Raw genomic sequence first — 20495 nt, 5'->3', positions numbered from 1 at the left:
AAGCAAACAGACAAAAAATGGCAATAAACATGGACAATATTTATAACTTCCATGAAATGTCTCAGATGTATTTAGTGCTATGTTGTACACTGTTTTTTGATTTTAGGCAGTTAGAATTTTGCCTTGCTCAAAAATGGAATTTCTCTGTAAACTCACTTATTCAACATCTCCTTATGGAGCACCATTGTGCCAGGCAATGTGCAAGCAGTAGGCAATTGAAGGTGAACAACACAGGGCCCCTATCCCCTCAAGGAACTTCAGAGTTTACTACATGATAGTAAGTAAAAACACTGTAGAAGTTTGGGGGGTTAAAATTCTGTGGCTATACATATGATTCATTAAAAAAAAAAAAAATCTATGTAGGGTACTTTACGGCATTGTCAACTGCCTTGTAGTCAAAATAAATATCCTGCCTTAGGCCAGACCTTTAATCAAAAAAGGTTTTGCAATCACCCCTGGTGAAGGGGCAGGGGAGACTTACAATTCTACTCATTCTGCATCGTATCTTCCCTTTTGGTCACAGTTTGGAAGTGGAACAGAACACCAAGGAATACCCAGAGAAAGAGAGTGCTGCGTAATATAACCTCAGCTTGACTAGCAGCCTGTGCTTAAAAGATTGGCCTATTTTCAGTGATTATAGCAAAGTGGAGACTCTAGTCCCATGTTCTGTGAACTTAGCAGCCCAATAAATATCCTAAAGGTTCATATGTTATAAGCAGCTTAGTATTCCTCAGTATATTTATTCTGTTAGCATTCACCCTCCAAAGTATGCTAGGAAATCAAAGAGGACACATTTACAACAGAAGCTTTTCTAATTGAGAGGAGCCTTGAAATAGTAACAATTTTTATTTATCTAAGAACCAAAAGGAAAAATGCTACTTTTCTACGTGCAGTCAGACTGCCTCCTTGAAGGAAATACACATTTTTGTGTGCCAACCTGTAACATTCCTGCTTTGCTTTAAATAAAGCAGGGACGTCCAATCTTTTGGCTTCCCTGGGCCACAATGGAAGTAGAAGAATTGTCTTGGGCTACGCACAGTGACACGAACAATAGCTGATAAGCTAAAAAAAAAAAAAAAAAAAAAAAAATTGCAAAAAAGAAAAAATCTCATAATATTTTCAGAAAGTTTACAAATTTGTGTTGGGTCACATTCAAAGCTGTCCTGGGCTGCGGGTTGGAGAAGCCTGCTTTAAAGGATTCCAAGAGGTTTGTTATACTATCACTAAACACAGGGAAAGAGAATGACACAGTTATGTGAATGGATGCAAAAAGGGACATCAAAAACAAAAAACAAAAACTTGTCATGGCTCTACATAAAACTCACTTTAAGACTTTTTTAAAATTTTTTTTTTTGAGACGGAGTCTTACTCTGTCACCCAGGCTGGAGTGCAGTGGTGCAACCTCGGCTCACTGCAAGCTCTGCTTCCTGGTTTCATGTCATTCTCCTGCCTCAGCCTCCCGAATAGCTGGGACTACAGACGCCCGCCACCGCGCCCGGCTAATATTTTTTTGTATTTTTAGTAGAGACGGGGTTTCACCATGTTGGCTAGGATGGTCTCAATCTCTTGACCTCGTGATCCGCCCGCCTCACCCTCCCAAAGTGCTGGGATTACAGGCATGAGCCTGGCCTGGCCAAGACTCTTTTTTTAAGACAGAGTCTCACTCTGAAGCTCAGGCTGGAGTGCAGTGGCGCGATCTCGCTCACTACAACCTCTGGCTCCCAGGTTCAAGCAATTCTAGTGCCTCAGCCTCCCAAATAGCTGGGACTACAGGTACACAAAACCAGATCAGGCTAATTTTTGTATTTTTAGTACAGATGAGCTTTCACCATGTTGGTCAGGCTGGTCTTGAACTGCTGACCTCAAGTGATCTGCTCACCTGGGCCTCCCAGAGTGCTGGGATTACAGGCATGGGCCACCACACCCGGCCGCTTCCTTTCATTCTTCTTAATGTTTGTCAACAGTTTTCTTCATCCCTATAAACAATGTGTGCTAAATTTCTGACATCTGTATTTCCCCCTAAGTTCTTAATACCTCTTAGTCCTAAGAGAACTATGAATAAAATATACTTAGATTTTCATGTACTTTTTATCAATTATTAACGTAGCACCACGTTCCCAGACTCCCAGTGTAAACAAACACAGCCATCTTTGATATCATCCATTCTTGCATTCCTTTTATAAAGATCTGTTGCTGAAATCATTTTTCTTTATGAGAAATCTCCCGGGTCCAACCTCTCTTCACTTCTTTTCCACTGTTATCACACTGATCCAGACATGATAATTTATTTACATCACTTTACAGCTTCTATTACGTCAAAGTGACTCAATTTGACTTTAAAAAAGTTCCATCACTTTGCCATCCCCTGCCTAGTCAATCTTCTACTGTTCCCTGATATGGTAGGTATACCTTCCTCTGGCCTTCTGTATCACTCTACTGAATTTATAGAACCACCTACCTACAGCATCCCCCTCCATACTCCTCACTTATTCATCCCTTTCGTACATTCCCTCAAGTTACTGTACTTTGCCAACAATGCCCCCCACCCTCCCTGTCTACAACCTTCAAGGCCCCACTCAAATTCTAACCTTCTGGGATGCCTTCCCTAACACTCCACCCATTCCTCAGTATTTAAATTTCATAATACTTCCTTTTGCAAGCAACCATTCTCTAATTAAAAAAAAAAAAAAAAAAGATACAGCTATCACTTTTACTTTGTCAGTGTCTTCTATTCCATTTACCCAATTCTGGACAGAAGAAAGATTAGCAAACAACACACAGAAAAAGAAAAATCACAGTGCTCAAATGCCATCATTTTACAACTTGATCATTTACTGTCAAAAGGCCAGGAGAGGTACACATGAAATGCATGAATATTTACTGTTCTCTACCTTATTCGGCTTCGGGTGGTGGGAGTTACAGATGCCGTTGGAGAAGAGGATAAGGAAAGCTGTGGAGACGTGGTTCCCATAGCCATCAGAGAGGCTGGTGACGCTCCCTCCTGTGCAGAAATGTCCCGTTTCATTTCTTCACTACTTCGTCGGGACACTGTGAGAAACAGTCATAATGCACTTTATAGCAAAACCATTTTAGACTGAGTTCTTGAGATTTTTTTTTTTTCTGAAGATTCCAAAAACAACAGATATTACCATACGGGAGGAAAAACTAATACTGATAACGGGAAAGTATTTCTTATTTTTCCATTAAAAAATGTGTGAGGCCAGCCGCAGTGGCTCACGCCTATAATCCCAGAGCTTTGGGAGGTCGAGGTAGGCAGATCACTTGAGGTCAGGAGTTCCAGACCAGCCTGGCCTGTTAACATGGTGAAACCCTGTCTCTACTAAAAATACAAAAAACATCCAGGCATGGTGGCGCATGCCTGTAATCCCAGCTACATGGGAGGATGGGGCAGGAGAATTGCTTAAACCAGGGTGGTGGAGGAGGTTGCAGTAAGCCAAGACTGCGCCACTCTGCACTCCAGCCTGGGAGAAGGAGAGAGACTCCGTCTCAAAAACAAAAAACAAACAAAAAACAACTGTGAAAAGGCATAGTTGAAATATGCACTGAACTCCATATTCCTTATAGACAAGGAGTGTGCCTTTTCCATCTCTATACCCCTCACAGTACCTACCAAGTACATAGTGAGTACTACATAAACAGCTATTTAATTACAAATACAACTAAAAACCAAAGGTGAATTATAACCAGACTTGTAACTACTCAGCCCTGCCCAACACACACAACACAAACCTTCTAAATTCAGCCAAAAACACTGTTAAAGGGACAGAAAGGAAACGCATGCTTTATTATAGGGCTACATGTAATGCTAGTTCAGGGTACTTTTTTTTTTTTTTTTTTTTGAGAGGGAGTCTCACTCTGTTACTTAGGCTGGAGTGCAGTGGCGCATCTCGGCTTACTGCAACTTCTGCCTCCTGGGTTCAAGCGATTCTCCTGCCTCAGCCTCCTGAGTAGCTGGAATTACAGGCGCCTGCCACCACGCCAGGCTTATTTTTGTATTTTCAGTAGAGACAGGTTTTTGCCATGTTGGCCAGGCTGGTCTCGAACTCCTGACCTCAGGTGATCCGCCCACCTAGGCCTCCCAAAGTGCTGGGATTACAGGCATGAGCCACCATAACTGGCCTCAGGGCACATTTTAAAAAACTAAATCAATAAGACAGAAAACCAAAATGTATCAAGTCAACTGTTGGGAAATAGCAACAATCTTTTGGAAAAGTCCTATACTGAAGTCTGGCATAGTAAGACATTGTACTACCTTATTAGAATTACAAAATGTTCTGAGAACCGTTGAGTGGGAGCAGGCACTTCAGCCATTGGTATCAGATCCACAACAGCAGCTTTCTAAAGGCAGCATTGAGTATTGCCAGGTGCTCAGAACGCAGGGCTGAGCACAGTGACAAGTTACATAGTTGACAAAGTTCCTGACCTCAGATTCTTTCTCACCTCAGAAGAAGGTAGATCTGCAGGAGCCATTGACTCTATCATTCCTGGGCAGATTTAATGCAATCAATGTTACCTGTCAGTAATTGTTTTTTCCTGATTACTGAGAACTGCTGCCCCCACCCCCAACCCCCGCTTTATTGGCTAAAATTTTCTCAATGATTTTAGGATAACCACAAGCAGAATGTAACTCTGCATTAGTAAAGCAATGCCCTTAAAGATCCAAAGGGCACAAATATTTTCTCCTATTATATGATCTTCAAATGACATGCTTATATATTTCTGGCATAATTTTATAATTATGTTTTCTTTTTCGTTCAATCCGTTCTTTATAGTCCTTAAATCAGTAGTTTCTTTTAAGTGGTGTGCTAGGAAACTGGATGAGAAAACCTCTCATAACTTTATACAAATAGAGGAAACAGACTGAGAAAGAATCTGAAGAACACACACACAGAAAAATGCCTTTGGACGGTAATTTTAGCTGAGCACAGGACCTCCCACTGATTTAAAGCCTAGCTAGGCTGGGCACAGTGGCTCACAACTGTAATCCTAGCACCTTGGGAGGCCAAGGTGAGAGGACAGCTTGTGGCCAGGAGTTTGAGACCAGCCTGGGCAACATACTGAGATCCTGTCTCTAAAAAACAAAAAATAAAAATAAAAAATACAGATCAAAGTCATCACCTGAGAGGGTCTTGGCACTTTCCATCGCAGGCACTCTTGGGAGGGAAGCAGGCCGGCTGGTTGAAGATGTTCTTAACAGATGCTCTGTACAAAGTAGAAAGGATCCCAATAAAGACATCTAATGCTGAACTTTAAAGTAATAAAGGTACAAAGAAGGTGAGTTTCACTTCTTTCAACCTTGAAGCTCATCCTTCTTCTCAATCCAGGGAACTTCAACAATTTCCCATAGTCTGTTTATCCAAAACAACTCGTGTATACACAGAACACAGTAGAACATCCCATTCAATGTTTTATCTCTAGGAATGAGACGCCCCACACAGATGAATACTTCTAAATTCCGGGCTGCCACTTACCTGTTTGATGCAATTCCACCAAAATTCAAAGATCCTCTACTGCAACTAGGTCTAAGCTACAAACTAAATAAAAGCTTTGCCTTCACGTGCCTACAGTTAGTGTGGAAGCTATACACATTAATATATACAACCACAGACAAGTCAGGATGGGATAATCAGAGTAACAGAAATGACAAAAGTATTATCAAACCACAGAGGAGAAGACATTCTCTTTGATTTCAGGCAGCAGGGAAGGCGCTTCAAAAAAACCAATGACATTAAGCTGGGCCTTACTGAAAAGAGGTGGGGAACTATATTTTAGCCGACAACAGTCAGAGAAAGGTACAAAGACATTCAAGTTAGAGAATAAAGGCAAGTATGGCTAAAACATGGGGTATGTGGAAAATAAATAGGACAGCACGGAAAGGGGCTTTAAAGGAGGATGAGGCTGATTAAGGAAAACCTTCATTACCTGACATGTGGACTTTAGTCTGAGGGCAACAAGGAAGCGTCAAACATTTCTGAGCCTTCAGGGAAGGACACAATCAGATATTGCTTCGACCATCTCCATTTGCAGCTTCACCTTGTTCTACTCCTCCCTTGTTCTCTAAATACAAGCTGTCTTGGGAGTTCCTTTAATACCTTGAGCATTGGCACCAGCTGTCCCCTCGCCTCCTCCTCTGTTCCCTCCTAATCCTGGCTAACCTGATCACCCTTCAGGTCTCAGTTGAACATCACCTCCCTGGGACCTGCTTCCCTGCCAGCATCCGCCAAACACAGACCGGAGTTGCCCTGCTGCCTCTCTTCCTGCACACTTCTTACCTAGGGCTACAACCTGACAAGACTCTTCAGACCAGGACACAGGGAGGCAGTCACAAGGACAATCAGAATTGTTCTTTCTGGTTAGGGTCTGGTGTGTGACTGGGCTAAGAGAAAACACCAAACCTTGTATGTAATGAAGACTCTCAGCCAAGAATGTCCACCAATCCCTTTTAAGAACTGACAATTTAAACATGATCCCTCCTAAAAATATAATGATGTCAAAGGTAATGGCATATCATGCTATCTCTTAAGGATAACACATATTCTTCACTCCAAAATTTCTTTTCTCTTCTTTTTCTTCCTCCTTCTCCTCCTCCTTCCTCTTCTTCTCGCTCTCTCATTTTTTGTTTTTTGTTTTTTTGGGGGGCTGGTGGGGGGGGAACAGGGTTTCCCTCTATTGTCCAGGCTGAAGTGCAGTGGCGCAATCTTGGTTCGCTGCAACCTCTGCCTCCCAGGCTCAAGTGATCCTCCTGCCTCAGCCTCCCAACTGGCTGGGACTACAGGTGTGAGTCACCACACCTGACTGATTTTTGTACTTTTTGTAGAGACGAGGTTTCACCATGTTGCCCAGGCTGGTCTCAAACTCTTGAGCACCCTGCATTCAAGTGATTTTCCCACCTCAGCCTCCTGAGTAGCAGGGATTACAGGCGCCTGCCACCACACCAGGGTTATTTTTGTATTTTCAGTAGAGACAGGGTTTTGCCATGTTGGCCAAAGTGCTGGGATTATAGGAGTGAGTCACTGCACCCAGCCTCATTTTTTTTTTCTTTCTTTTTTTAAGACAGGACCATGCTCTGTTGCCCACGCTAGAGTGCAGTGGCATGATCCTGGCTACTGCCACCTTGACTTCTCAGGCTCAAGTGATCCTCCCACCTCAGCCTCTTGAGGGGCTGGGACTATAGGTATGTACCATTGGCTAATTTTTTGCAGAGATGAGGTCTCACTATCTTGCCCAGGCTAATCTTGAACTACTGAGCTAAAGCAATCCTCCAATCTTGGCCTCCCAAAGTGCTGGGATTATAGGCATGAGCCACCAAGCCCAGCTAAAATTTATTTTCTAAGGGTATGAGGAAGATTTGGTTATAATTATTTACTACTTTGGAGGCCTAGGGGAGTGGAAGGATGAGCTTAACAAAGATGGGATGTATATAGCTTAAGAGTCCCTACAGTGTTCTTATCTTGAACAAACATCATCTCTGTGCAAAGAGCCCATAAGCAAGCATCAATCAGAATTCTGAACTCTGTTGGCAGGCAGTTGGCATTTATCCATACAGGAAGAGTATATTATGCACAAAATCTGACAGACAAAACAAAGTCAAAAGAACATGGAAATAGTAGAAAACAAAAATCAATTTACATTTAATCAAATTTTCTATTCTACAATTTTGAAATGGTGGTTATTTCCCTAAAAATTTTAGTCTCCCAGAGAAAAACAGAGCAAGTTAAGAAAGTGAAAATGAAGGTTGAAAAGACAAATAAATCAAAACAAGGTGCTTGTTACAGACACAGGCATAAGCCTTGGTCATTCTCTACATGAAAACGTGTCTAAGTTTTTACAATGCACACTTATAGGCACAATTGCAAAAAAAAAAGTTCATGAAATGTATTGCTGATACATGTGCCCAATGCTGGCTGAGTCTGTTTCTTACTGCATGGTTAAGGATCCAAGTCTGCCTCAATTTGACAGACTGTCTCGGTCACAGCCCTGCACTTACTTTTTGAAAATACACAAAAACGCACTGAGAACCCAAACAGGTTATTCTTTTAAAAATTATTTGTGTTAAATTTTAACAGCCACAATCCAGACTGCTGCCATTTCATGAAGTATTTCCACTGTGAGAATCAAATCTACCCAGAGGCATTTGTCACAGTAAAAACACAGGTTCATTTACTACTCTACTAAGTAGGCTGGCTTCCATGTTCATGTCAAACTGTCGGTTTATCTCTCTTCAGGAAATAAGATTAGTGTATTACAATTGAGTGTAGCAGGCAGGAGATATTATATTTACAGTAACAGATTCTATTCTACTGCCATGTGGAGCTATTCTTGTCTTCATTCATTCATTAAACAAAAATCATTTGGGTGTCCACTACTTGCCAGGCACTTGCCTTGGTGCAAAGGTCAGAGAAAAAAGAAAGGAGACAGCAAACTTGATTTCATGGAACTTGGAGTCTAGAGTAGAAGCAAACATTCAAAAAGTCATTACGAGTGAGGGATGCTAAGAAAAAAACAAGTACCAGGGGTTCTGGGAACATAGCGGGCACCATGACCTGGTCTTAAGGGGAGAACAGGAAAGGTCTCCTCAGGAAATGACAGCAAAGTTGAGATTAGAAGGATAATTAATAGTTTTTATGTAGGCAAAGGAGAGCTTAGAAGAAAAAGAGTGTTCCCAACTGAGTGCTTAGCATACCCCCAAAGAAATCTAGGACACTGTGGTGATGTTCAGAGGGAGGGGAAGAGCAGAGTGAGGTAAGCCTTCAAAGGTAGGCCAGAGGGCCAGCTCAGGCAAGCGTGAGTCACATAGGCAAACTCCAGGGTAAGGTGTTTGAACTTTATCTAGTTGGCAAAGTGGAGCCAATGGAGGTTTTACCACATTAGCATTTTTCTGGCTGCAGCAGATTGGAGAGGGGTAACAGTTTATACAGGACAATGAGTTAGAGTGTACAGGTAAGAGATGATGGTGACTTGGACTTGGGTGGTACCAGTGAGTATGTGACGTACACAGATTCAAGGGCTCTTTGATGCAGTGGAATCAACAGACTTGCCGACAGATGGATATGAAGGTAAAAAGGAAGGAGGTACCACATATAGAGGTAAGACAGGTGAGGAGGATTATGGAAGGAAGAGACGTGAATACACTTAATTTGAGAACCCTTTGAGATACCCAGGGAAAAATGTGGACCAGGCAGTAAGAGAGAGTGCAAAAGAAAAGTCTGATGTGAATATATTGTTTGGAAACTGTAAGCACACAGGTGATGGCGTGGGAGTGCACTTGGTGACATGGAGGTTACTGGTAATCTTGGTCACAGCAATTAATTCAATACACTGGTGGGGACAAAAATAAGATTAGAATGTGCTGAGGAGGGAGTGGGAGACAGGGAAGATGTGGAGATAAATTGAGCAAGAGTAAGGAAGAAAGTATAGCAGCTGGTGGGCAAGAGAGGGAGGATTTTTTTTTCTTAACAAAGGAAAGATGTATTTTTAAATGACAGAAAGGAGCTAGCCGGTAAAGAGGGTAAAGTTGAAGATACAGGAGAAGGAAATAATCCATCAAGAGCATAAGGTTAACAGCATCTGAGAAAGTCCAAGAGGAGCAGATCCAGGGCTCAGATAAAGGGATAAACGTAAACAGAGATACATTCTGATTACTTCAGACAAATACGTAACATGAGCATACTAGGTCTGCTAGTTAATTCTAATTGCAGAAATAGTTACAGGTAGTTTTCCCTTTATTGTTTCCCAAATCAACTTTATAGGCAAACAGATTTTAAAATAGTAGCTTTTGCTGATTGAAGCCAAGTGGGCCAGCTAAAATTTGGTAGAAAACCCAGTCTTACTGTCTTGAAGAACTAGACAACATATCCTGGGACAACCACAGCAGATGGAAAGTGAGGGTGTGGGGAAAATACCAGAAAGGGAGAGCCACGAAAACAGAGCCAACAGTTTGTATATAAACTCTGTTCAAATCCTTCACTGACTTGTGAAGTCCACAAGTACTCATGCTCCAAAGAGCTGAATTACGCACAAAATAATCGAACAGGTATTTCAGTTGCAGGGAGTTTGGAGTCTGAGGTGAGCCAAGTTAACTGCTTGCTAAAACAAAAACCAATATTCTGCAGAGAAATATAGTAGAATCAAGTCTCTCAGCCAGGTGCAGTGGTTCTCACCTGTAATTCCAATACTCTGGGAAGCTGAGGCAGGAGGAGCATGAGCCCAGGAGTTTGAGACCAGCCTGGGCAACACAGCAAGACCCCATCTCTACAAAAACATTAGCCGGACATGGTGGTGCACATCTGTAGCCCTAGCTACTTGGGGAACTGACGTGGGAGGACGGTTTGAGCCCAGGAAGTCGACACTGCAGTGAGTGAGGATCACACCACTGTACTCCAACCTGGGTGACAGAGTGAGACCCTGCCTCAAAAAAAACAAAAAACAAACAAAAAAAACTCTACAATATGTGATCCTTACACCCAAGACACAACTCAAAATTACTAGACATACAAAGAAAAAAGAAAATGAGCCATACTCAAAAGAAATGGAAACCTACCCGAAGATGGCCTATGTCCTAGAAATAGCAGAAAAGAACTTAAAAGCAGCTATTACAAATATGACCAATATTATAAAGGAAAATACACCCTCAGTGAATGAATAAATAGGAAAACTCAGCGGAAAGCATTGTAAGAGAGTTCTGAGATGAAATGCAAAGGACAGCCTAAAACTGAAATTGGAACAGGCATTAAGAAAAGCCCTCTGGGCCGGGCGCGGTGGCTCAAGCCTGTAATCCCAGCACTTTGGGAGGCCGAGACGGGCGGATCACGAGGTCAGGAGATCAAGACCATCCTGGCTAACCCGGTGAAACCCCGTCTCTACTAAAAAAAATACAAAAAACTAGCCGGGCGAGGTGGCGGCCGCCTGTAGTCCCGGCTACTCGGGAGGCTGAGGCAGGAGAATGGCGTAAACCTGGGAGGCGGAGCTTGCAGTGAGCTGAGATCCGGCCACTGCACTCCACCTGGGCGACAGAGCGAGACTCCGTCTCAAAAAAAAAAAAATAAAATAAAATAAAAGCCCTCTGGAAAACTATTCCCCACTCTAAACACAAAGTATTACCGGAGAAACTGGAAGCCTGTTCTGCACTGAGGGTAATCACAGCAACAACAAACCTCAAACCCAGCCCAGCTCCTGAGCAGATTAACTCAAACTCCCACATTTAAAGATCTAAGTAGAAGAAAAGAGGTGTCCATTTCAAGGCATAAAATCAATCTACTATCCATGTAAGATGTCTAGCTTTCAATAAAGAATTGTAAAATATACAAAAAGCCAAGAAAAAGCCCACATCCCAGCTCACTACACCAGGACACAAAGTAATCAATAAAACCAAATGGCACAGATGTTGGATCTATAGGGCATTTAAAATAACTATGATTAATATATCATTTTATTTTTTTTTTATTTTTATAGAGATGAAGTCTCACTATGTTGCTCAGGCTAGTCTTAACTTCTTGGCTCAAGCAATCTTCTTGCCTTGGCCTCCCTGAGTGCTGGGATTACAGGTGTGAGTCAGTTTCCAGCCTCAGCCTTAAAAAGAAAGGAAACTGTTTCATGCCACAAAATGGATGAACCTTGAAAACATGATATTAAGTGAAACAAAGTCTCTAAGGGAAAAGGCAGATAATATGCAAGATCGGCTAGGATTTCCTACTTGATTTTCTCTTATAGTTTCCATCTCTCTGCTAAAATTAGACAAATAAAACTGTGAAAACCGTATCTCTGGTTTTCAACTGTGGGCAAATTTGCCCCCCCAGGGGATTATTAGAGTATCACCCCCATTTCCCCAGTTGTGACAATAAAAAATTAGAGGCATTTTTGGTTGTCATAACTGGGGAGATGGGGGTGACACTGGCACTCTGGTGGGTAGAGAGCAGGGATACTGCTAAACTTCCTGTAATGCACAAAACAATCCTCCACAACAGACAGTTATGTGGATGCCAATAAGGGCAAGGTTGACAAATCTTAACCTAAGGCAACCACTGAAAGAATTTAATGGGGCCGGGCGCGGTGGCTCAAGCCTGTAATCCCAGCACTTTGGGAGGCCGAGGCGGGCGGGTCACAAGGTAAGGAGATCGAGACCACAGTGAAACCCTGTCTCTACTAAAAATACAAAAAAAAAAAATTAGCCGGGCGCGGTGGCGGGCGCCTGTAGTCCCAGCTACTCAGGAGGCTGAGGCAGGAGAATGGCGGGAACCCGGGAGGCGGAGCTTGCAGTGAGCCGAGATCGCGCCACTGCACTCCAGCCTGGGCAACAGCGTGAGACTCCGTCTCAAAAAAAAAAAAAAAAAAAAAAGAATTTAATGGATACAAATAATAACTCAATAGGAGAGATAAAACAAAGTAATAACAAATGGTCAACGGACCCAAGAGAAGGTGGAAACAGGAAAAAGAAACAGAACAGATGGGTCAAATACAAAACACGACAAGGTGGTAGATTTTAATCTCACCATAACAATAATCATATTAACTGAGAATAGTCTAAATCCACCAATTAAAAGACAAAATGTCAGAATGAATAAAAAAGAAAGACTAAACTATATACTGTCTACAAGAAACTTACTTTAAATATAAAGACATATATTTAAATTAAATTAAAAGGATAGAAAAAGATGTATCATGCAAGCACTAACAGAAGGTTGGAGTAGCTATATCAATATCAGAAAAGAAAGACTTCAGAACAAGGGATATTATCAGAGATTTAAAAAAAAAAAAAACCATAAAAATAAAGGGGCTAGTTCTCTAAGAAGACATAACACATTCCCAAATGGGTATGCATCTACCAACAGAGCTTTAAGATACATGAGGCAAAAACTGAAAGAACTAAAAGGAGAAACAGAAATCCACAACCAGACTTTCAGAGTTCAAGACTATTCTCTCAGTAATTCCTAGAAACAAGCAGACAGAAATGAGTAAATATAGAAGACCTACACTTGAACAATACAACCAACTAGATCTGATATTTATAAAACACTCTGCCCAAAAACAGCAAAATAAAAACATGCTGCCAAGTGAGAGAAGCCAGACTTAAAAAAAAAAAGCTGTATGCTGTATGATTTGATTTATATGATAGTCTAGAAAAGGCACTACTATAGGGATGAAAAACATATCAGTGGTTGCTAGGGAATGGGGTGTATGGTAGGGGTTGACTACAAAGGGGTAGCATGAGGGAATTTTGGGGGTGATGGAACTCTTGTGTACAGAACTGTGTAACTATGATGATAGACAAATGGCTATGCGTTTGTCAAAACCCACAAAACTGTATACCAGAGAGTGTAAATTTTACTGTATATAAATTAAAACAAAAAACAAAAAACAGAACAGTGGGGAGGGAGGGGGAGGAGGGGAGGAGAACAGAATGCGGACTATGACAAATTAACTACATTACAAAACCATGACAGACCAACTGAAGGGAGTACGGAAAAAGGAACTGGCTTAAGTAACTTTGTATATGTATATTAAGGTTGAACAAATAAATAAATATACTGCAGATAATGAGAGCCAGGTTTCTCAACCCCAAAAGAAAGAAGTTATAAGTAAGGAAAGGGAAAATTCTGGAATGAACCCATTGGTGACGGCTTGGAGTCAGGTATCAGTACAAACTTACAGTTCTTGATAGATAGGCAGACAGACAGAGAGATAAATAAGATAGGTAGACAAGTAGGTAGGTGGGTGGGCGGGTGGATAGGTAGATAGACAAGATAGGTAGGTAGGTAAGTAGACAGACAGACAGACAGATAGGATAGATAGTGTATATACATGGGTTGGTACATATACATACAATTTCCCTAGTTCTATCCAGAGAGGGACTAAAGGCTGTGAAACCCCAGTAGCAATGAGCACATCTAGCACCTGAATCTTGGTTTCTTTTTTTTCTTTTTTTTTGAGATGGAGTCTCACTCTGTTGCCAAGCTGGAGTGCAGTGACACGATCTTGGCTCACTGCAACCTCTGCCTCCCAGGTTCAAGCAATTCTCCTGCCTCAGCCTCCGGAGTAGCTAGGACTACAGGTGCATACCACCACGCCCAGCTAATTTTTGTATTTTTAGTAGAGACGGGGTTTCACCATGTTAGTCAGGATGGTCTGGATCTCTTGACCTCATGATCTGTCCACCTCAGCCTCCCAAAGTGCTGTGATTACAGGCATGAGCCACTGCACCTGGCCTGGATCTTGGTTTCTAAATACTATTCTCTAACAAAAGTAACCAGAACTTGGCCAGGCGCGGTGGCTCACGCCTGTAATCCCAGCACTATGGGAGGCCGAGGTGGGTGAATCATGAGGTCAGGAGTTCGAGACCAGCCTGGCCAACATGGTGAAACCCGTCTCTACTAAAGATACAAAAAAATTAGCTGGGCATGGTGGAGCGCACCTATAATCCCAGGTACTTGAGAGGCTGAGACAGGAGAATCACTTGAACCCAGGGGTTGGAGGTTGCAGTGAGCCGAGATCACGCCATTGCACTCCAGTGACAGGGTGAGACTCTGTCTCAAAAAAAAAAAAAAAAAAAAAAAGAAAAGAAAAAAAGTAACCAGAACTCCTTAGAGAAATGGTTGACTCCAGGGCTAGTGCAGGAAAAAAAACAAAACAAGATGGGGCTGGAGCATCTTGTGGTGCCAGAAAGTACTTCAGGGGTAGAGGGAAGGTGCATTGAAAGAACAAGGAATCAATGTGAAAAATCTCTCAACAGCCACTGATGGAATAATCTGACAACAAAACAAATAAAAATGGTAGTAGATTATAATCCAGAGAATAAATATCCATGAGTCTATGCCAATATAAATGAGTGATGTCAATAGAATACATATAAATAATTCCTTACAGATGGAATGAAGAAATAGAAAGCCACCACTGAAACACCACAGTAATAACTGTTGTGGGCAAAATGCATAAATAAGTGCTGAAATCAGTGAGAGAAAGCTTAAGAAGGAACAAAACTGATACAGTCTAGGTGTCTGTCCCCTCCAAATCTCATGCTCAAATGTAATCCCCAGTGTTGGAGGTGGGCCTGGTGGGAGCTACGGGTCATAGGAGCAGATCCCTCATGAATGGCTTGGTGCTGTCCTTGTGAGATCTGGTTATTTAAAAGTGTGTGGCACCTCTCTCCTCTCTCTCATGCTCCCCCTTTCTCCATGTGACATGCCTGCTATTGATTTGTCTTCCACCATGACTGTAAACTTCCTGAGGCCTCACCAGAAGCTGAGCGGATGCTGGCACCATGCCGCCTATAGAGCCTACATAACTGTGAGCCAATTAAACCTCTTTTCTTTATAAGTTACCCAGCCTAATGTATTTCTTTACAGCAATCCAAGAATGGACTAACACAAAGATATTTACTAATTCCTAGCAGACAATCACCAAACCAAGTGAACAAGGTTAATTTAACATCAGAAGTAACAGGACACGTCAATCTCATGTACTCCTGATAAAACAACTTGAAAAGGACACATCACCTCCGCAGTATCCCTTCCATTAAAACATAAACTCAGGCTGGGCATGGTGGCTCACAACTGTAATACTAACACTGTGGGAGGCCGAGGTGGGCGGATCACTTGAGGTCAGGAGTTCAAGGCCAGCCTGGACAACATGGTGAAACTCCATCTCTACCAAAAAAGACAAAAAAATTAGCTGGGTGTGGTGGTATGCGCCTGTAATCCCAGCTACTCGGGAGGCTAAAGCAAGAGAATTGAACCCGGGAGGCAGAGGTTGCAGAGTGAGGCCTTATCTCAAAAAACTCAAAAAACAAAACAAACAAAAAAACGAAAAAAACAAAACAAAACAAAACAAAACCCATAAACGCAACTTAAATCAGAAGACAATATCAGACAAGCCCGTACTGAAAGACATTCTGCAAAATAACTGACAAGTATTCTTCAAAAGTATTGAGGTCATGCGAGACAGGGAAAGAGTGAGAAGCAGTTGCAGACTGGTGGGGACTAATGAGATAAGACAACTAAATGGAAAGTAGGAGCCTCAATTTGATCCAAGAATTAAAAAAGGACATTAGTGGAAAAACTGGTAAAATACAAATAAATTCTGTAGGTTAGTTAATAATATTTTACTGATATTAATTTCTTACTTTTGAAAATTGTTCTACAGTTATGTAGGATGTTCCTATAAGGGAAGCTAGAGGAACTCTAATATTTTTGTTAAGTCTAAACTTATTTCAAAAGGAAGAATTTAAACATACAGAGAGACAGAACACCTTAAATACTGATATACATGCTGAAGGGTACTGATTATAACTTACTTTGTGATAAAGCAAATATAAAAGAATGTCACAGAATCTAGGCTGTATGTGGATAATTCACAGCACAACTTTTTGCAACATTTCTTTATGTTTGAAAATTTTCATCATAATATGTTGGGGAGAAAACAGGAGCTGAGATATTCTGATTTTTACCAAGAACCACAGGGAAGAGGAAGAAGAAGGAGAAAACTAAATATGCAATTAGACTGTAAAGTGCAGCGGGGTAGGATTTCTATCTCATTTTATCCTGGGACTTTCATGGCCTAAGGCTAGATCTAAAGCTGAGGCAAAATCTCATTTAGAGTAAAAAAAGACAATTCTGTGAAACTTTTTGAGCAGAAGGTTTGGCTTTCCAGTAAAACCTCCTAATTTTATATAAATTTATGGCATGTATCCTTAACATAAATCATTTTTTTTTCAAAATACTCAGTTTACAAAAATCTTTAACCTCAAGTAACACAATTTAGACAGGTAATAATGGTATGAATTTCCTTAAAGAACACAACTACACTTGGACTAACCAACTTCTTAAGATATCTATATGCCTGAGCTGAGAGACACAGTGATAGTGTCACACTGACACTGGGCAATCCCAGGCTTCTCAACCATTTACACCAGCCAGCTGAGGTTTATGCTTAACATTCTGGAGCTCATCTGGTCACTGTGCACTTTTCAACTACCTGTATCCATGTAGCAGGTAGCAGAATCTGTGCTTTTCAGCTTAGGGCACAAATGCTAATATTCATATACTATCTACAAAGATTCACTAAGGTGGCACCAGTCATGACCCTAGCCATTTAATTCAACTGCTGGTAACACCAACAAAAGAGCATTTGATTAAGTGCATTTATAGGAAGATTTCTCTGGTATGAAACATTTTCCTGCAAGTGCATGATGCTAAAGGATAATAGATTAAAAAACTATTGTAGAGCAAGAGGCAGCATCTTTTTTTTTGAGACAGTCTCGCTCTGCTCCCCAGGCTGGAGTGCAGTGGCGCAATCTCGGCTCACGGCAAGCTCTGCCTCCCAGGTTCACGCCATTTTCCAAGAGGCAGCATGTTTTTAAACTTCAGTAATGAGGACACCGAAATTTTTAAAATGAAAACTACATACTGTATTTTTAAATTCATCCCAAAGTAAATAAGACAACCAAGGAAGAAAAGCAGTTCAAGACAGAGCTCAGAAATCCTACTCTCATCACAATTTGGAAAACCACGAATCACTTGGTTGTTCTTAGTTTTCTGAGTGGTTCCTTTCTTGAATGACTATTTATGATAAAAGATCACAGTATCAACTACTGTGATATAGATTCACCTAAGTGTGTTTCCTTTCTCCTGTATTTGCAATGTCTCAACCAGGCTCCACTAAGGCATGACAACAGACTGAAGTGGAGAATGAGACCAGCTTTTACGTACACTGACGGCATGTACCCCATGCCGCTGGCACTACCGTTTGATGCATCACCAGATGACAAAATGAGAGCCAGGAATAGAATCTTAACGCATTTAATCTGTGTCTTCAATAACCTTGGCCTACAGACCTTCCACACCCATTCTCCACCCACAAAAGCCAAGGTAACAGAAATAATTAAACCGCCGTCTTTGCCCAATAATATTCCAAAGTCACTTATACCTGAGTCACTTGGGGTGCTTGTGAAAATGGCATATCCAAGCTACTGAGTCTACATCACTAGATCTGAGGGGAGGCCCAAGATTCCTATATTTTAACAAGTGACTCAGGTAAGCTTGAGACACACAACTGGTGCTGGTTTCCCCTGGTAAATCTCGCCCTGCTCTGACCCCATCAGGATAAGCCTGGAAAGCAGCAGTGGAAAGTGGAGAAGGCCTTGAGGGTTGGCTTCAGCTGAGCTCAGGAGATATGGGAAGACCCTGAGTCATTTCCCAGTGCAACACTCCACTCTCCTCAGAGGCCACCTGGAACATGAAGCATCAGTGTGCTCTGATGCCCCAGGATCACCTCAGTGCCCTCAGATAGGGGTCTCTCCTCCTGAGCTTTCTCAGGCTTGCAGCCACACCACTGTGCCCAGGCTGGACTCACAGCTTTAGAGCACTGGCACAGGGTTACACTTACTCTCAGAGGCTGCTGCATGCTTGCACTGGCTCTGACCACACTTAACGCAGACTGAAGAAAGTCAAAAGGCTGACTATTGACAGAACTAGGGCATACCTACCAAGCAGCAGAGTGAAAATGTTCCTGAATTCCTGGTTTTCATCTCTGCCTTCAACACATAGAGCTTTTTAAAGATGCCAAGGACACAACTTGTATAGGTGCTTTAGTTATTTGCTGGCAGCTAAGCAAAATCCTGCAGGCAACTCAGGCGTCTAAAATATTTGACTGTGGGCCAGTGAGAGCTATCATTCTCAGCCACTTGAGCTACTCAGAAAAAGTTCACACATATAGTAATAAAAACAAACAGCAAAGATTTACCATGGGAAAGAATTTTTGCTAAGCACTTTACAAACTTTAACTCTTCTTTCTTTCACTCATCTCACAATTTTTTATGAAGAGTCCAGTACTTCTACAGGTGCTGAGGATGCCTCAGTGAACACAACAGACACCAATCTTGCCTTATGGGCCTTACAATTTAGGGAAATGAGAGAAAGAAATAAAAATTATAGACAAATCATATGGGATGTTAGAAGGGGGCCAGTGATAAGGAGAGCAAGCAGAGAAAGGGGTGTGTGGGAGAATGAGTGGTTTCTATCTTTAAATACGGTACTTAGGGCCTTGCTGAGGAGGTTCGATCCAGCAGAAGGTTCCAGTAGAGGAAGTGCCAGTACAAGGTGTCCAAGTCAGGAGTATGCCCAACTGCTCAGGGACAGTGGGGAAGCCCATGTGGTGAGGTAGAGTGAGCAAGAAAGTGAAGAGGCTACAGAGGACACTGAGGCCAGGCTGTGAGGGTCTGGAGGCCCCTGAGAGAACTCTGGCTCATCCTCTAAAAGAAATGGGGAGCGGTAGAGAGTTTGACTAGCGTAGTAGGTTTTGATTCCTGTTTTTCAAGCTACAGTGTCAAGAACAGACAGTGAGTGTGATTAGCAAACTTTTGCCAGGACCCAGCTGAGAGATGATGGTAGCTTATACCAGGGAGGTGACAGTAGAGAAAAGAGCAATGCTCTTATTCTGGACATATTTTGAAAGTAGAGCCAGTGGGATTTCCTAAACAACTGAACAAGTCTAAGATGAAGAAGGAAGTTAAGGATGACTCCAAGGTTTCTGAGGATGAAACTGCCATGAATGGAGACGGGGAAGGCAGATTACATGTAGAACAAGTTTGGAAAATGGGGGAAATCTTGTCCTGGAGACACTGAGAATATTCAATATCAAAATGGGAGATGTCAAGTAGGCAACTGGATACATGAATCTAGAGTCCAGAGAACAGGCGAGAGATGCAAATCTGACAAGTCCTCAGCACAAAAATAGTATTTAAAGTCATGAGACAGGATACAATAACAAAGAAAGTGAGGACAAAGAACAGAGGCCCTGTACTGAGCTCTGGGCCACCCCTCCATGTACGGGTCAGGAAGAACAGAAAAGCCAGGCTGGGTGCGGTGGCTCACGCCTGTAATCCCAACACTTTGGGAGGCTGAGGCTGGCAGATCACCCTGAGGTAAGGAGTTCGAGACCAGCCTGGCCAACATGGCAAAACCCTGTCTCTACTAAAAATACAAAAATTAGCTGGGTGGGGTGCTCCGCGCCTATAATCCCAGCTATTCGGGAGGCTGAGGCAGGAGAATCACTTAAACCCAGGAGGTGGAGGTTGCAGTAAGCTGATATTGTGCCACTGCACTACACTACAGCCTGGGTGACAGAGTAAGACTGTCTCAAAAAAACAAAAAAAAGAAACAAAGAAAAAAAAAAGGAGAAAAGCCACACAGGAGAGGGAGAAGCAGTAGCCTGACAGAGAGAAGGCACAGGAGTGTGGTATTAGGGAAACCAAAAAGAATGTCCTAGAAGACAGAGTGCTCAGCAGTGCCAAATGCCACTGACAGGTCATATCAGATTACGACTAAGCTGGCTGGGTTGGGGACACAGCAGTCCTTGACAATCTCAGCAGCTGCGGGTGTTAAGAGCCCAGGAACTTAATGAGCTAGGTATTCACTATCAATTTACAGGAGAGGAGACAGCACCAAAAAGGTTGAGGTTAACAACCAGGCCATGGTGAGGCCAAG

At 42.2% G+C, this 20495-nt stretch overlaps 1 protein-coding gene across 6 annotated transcripts in view; it reads right to left on the bottom strand.

Annotated features, from left to right (window-relative positions):
- The window catches only part of LOC105498490 (sperm antigen with calponin homology and coiled-coil domains 1 like), a 160733-nt gene that overhangs the window by 60898 nt on the left and 79340 nt on the right, over positions 1-20495 (bottom strand). For all 6 annotated transcript variants that reach the window (XR_011613941.1, XM_011770637.2, XM_011770640.3 and 3 more), the window contains 2 exons: positions 5140-5223; positions 2892-3048 (listed from right to left, as the gene is read on the bottom strand). Coding sequence is in view for 5 of the 6 variants with exons in the window: in XM_011770637.2 (XP_011768939.2) it covers positions 2892-3048; positions 5140-5223 (241 nt within the window). In the remaining variant the exon portion in view is untranslated. The remainder of the gene's footprint in view (positions 1-2891; positions 3049-5139; positions 5224-20495) is intronic.

Source organism: Macaca nemestrina, chromosome 15, assembly GCF_043159975.1.
Source record: "Macaca nemestrina isolate mMacNem1 chromosome 15, mMacNem.hap1, whole genome shotgun sequence".
NCBI lineage: Eukaryota > Metazoa > Chordata > Mammalia > Primates > Cercopithecidae > Macaca > Macaca nemestrina.
The sequence above is the reverse complement of the archived record's forward strand: the minus strand, read 5'-3'. Positions and strand labels throughout refer to the sequence as shown.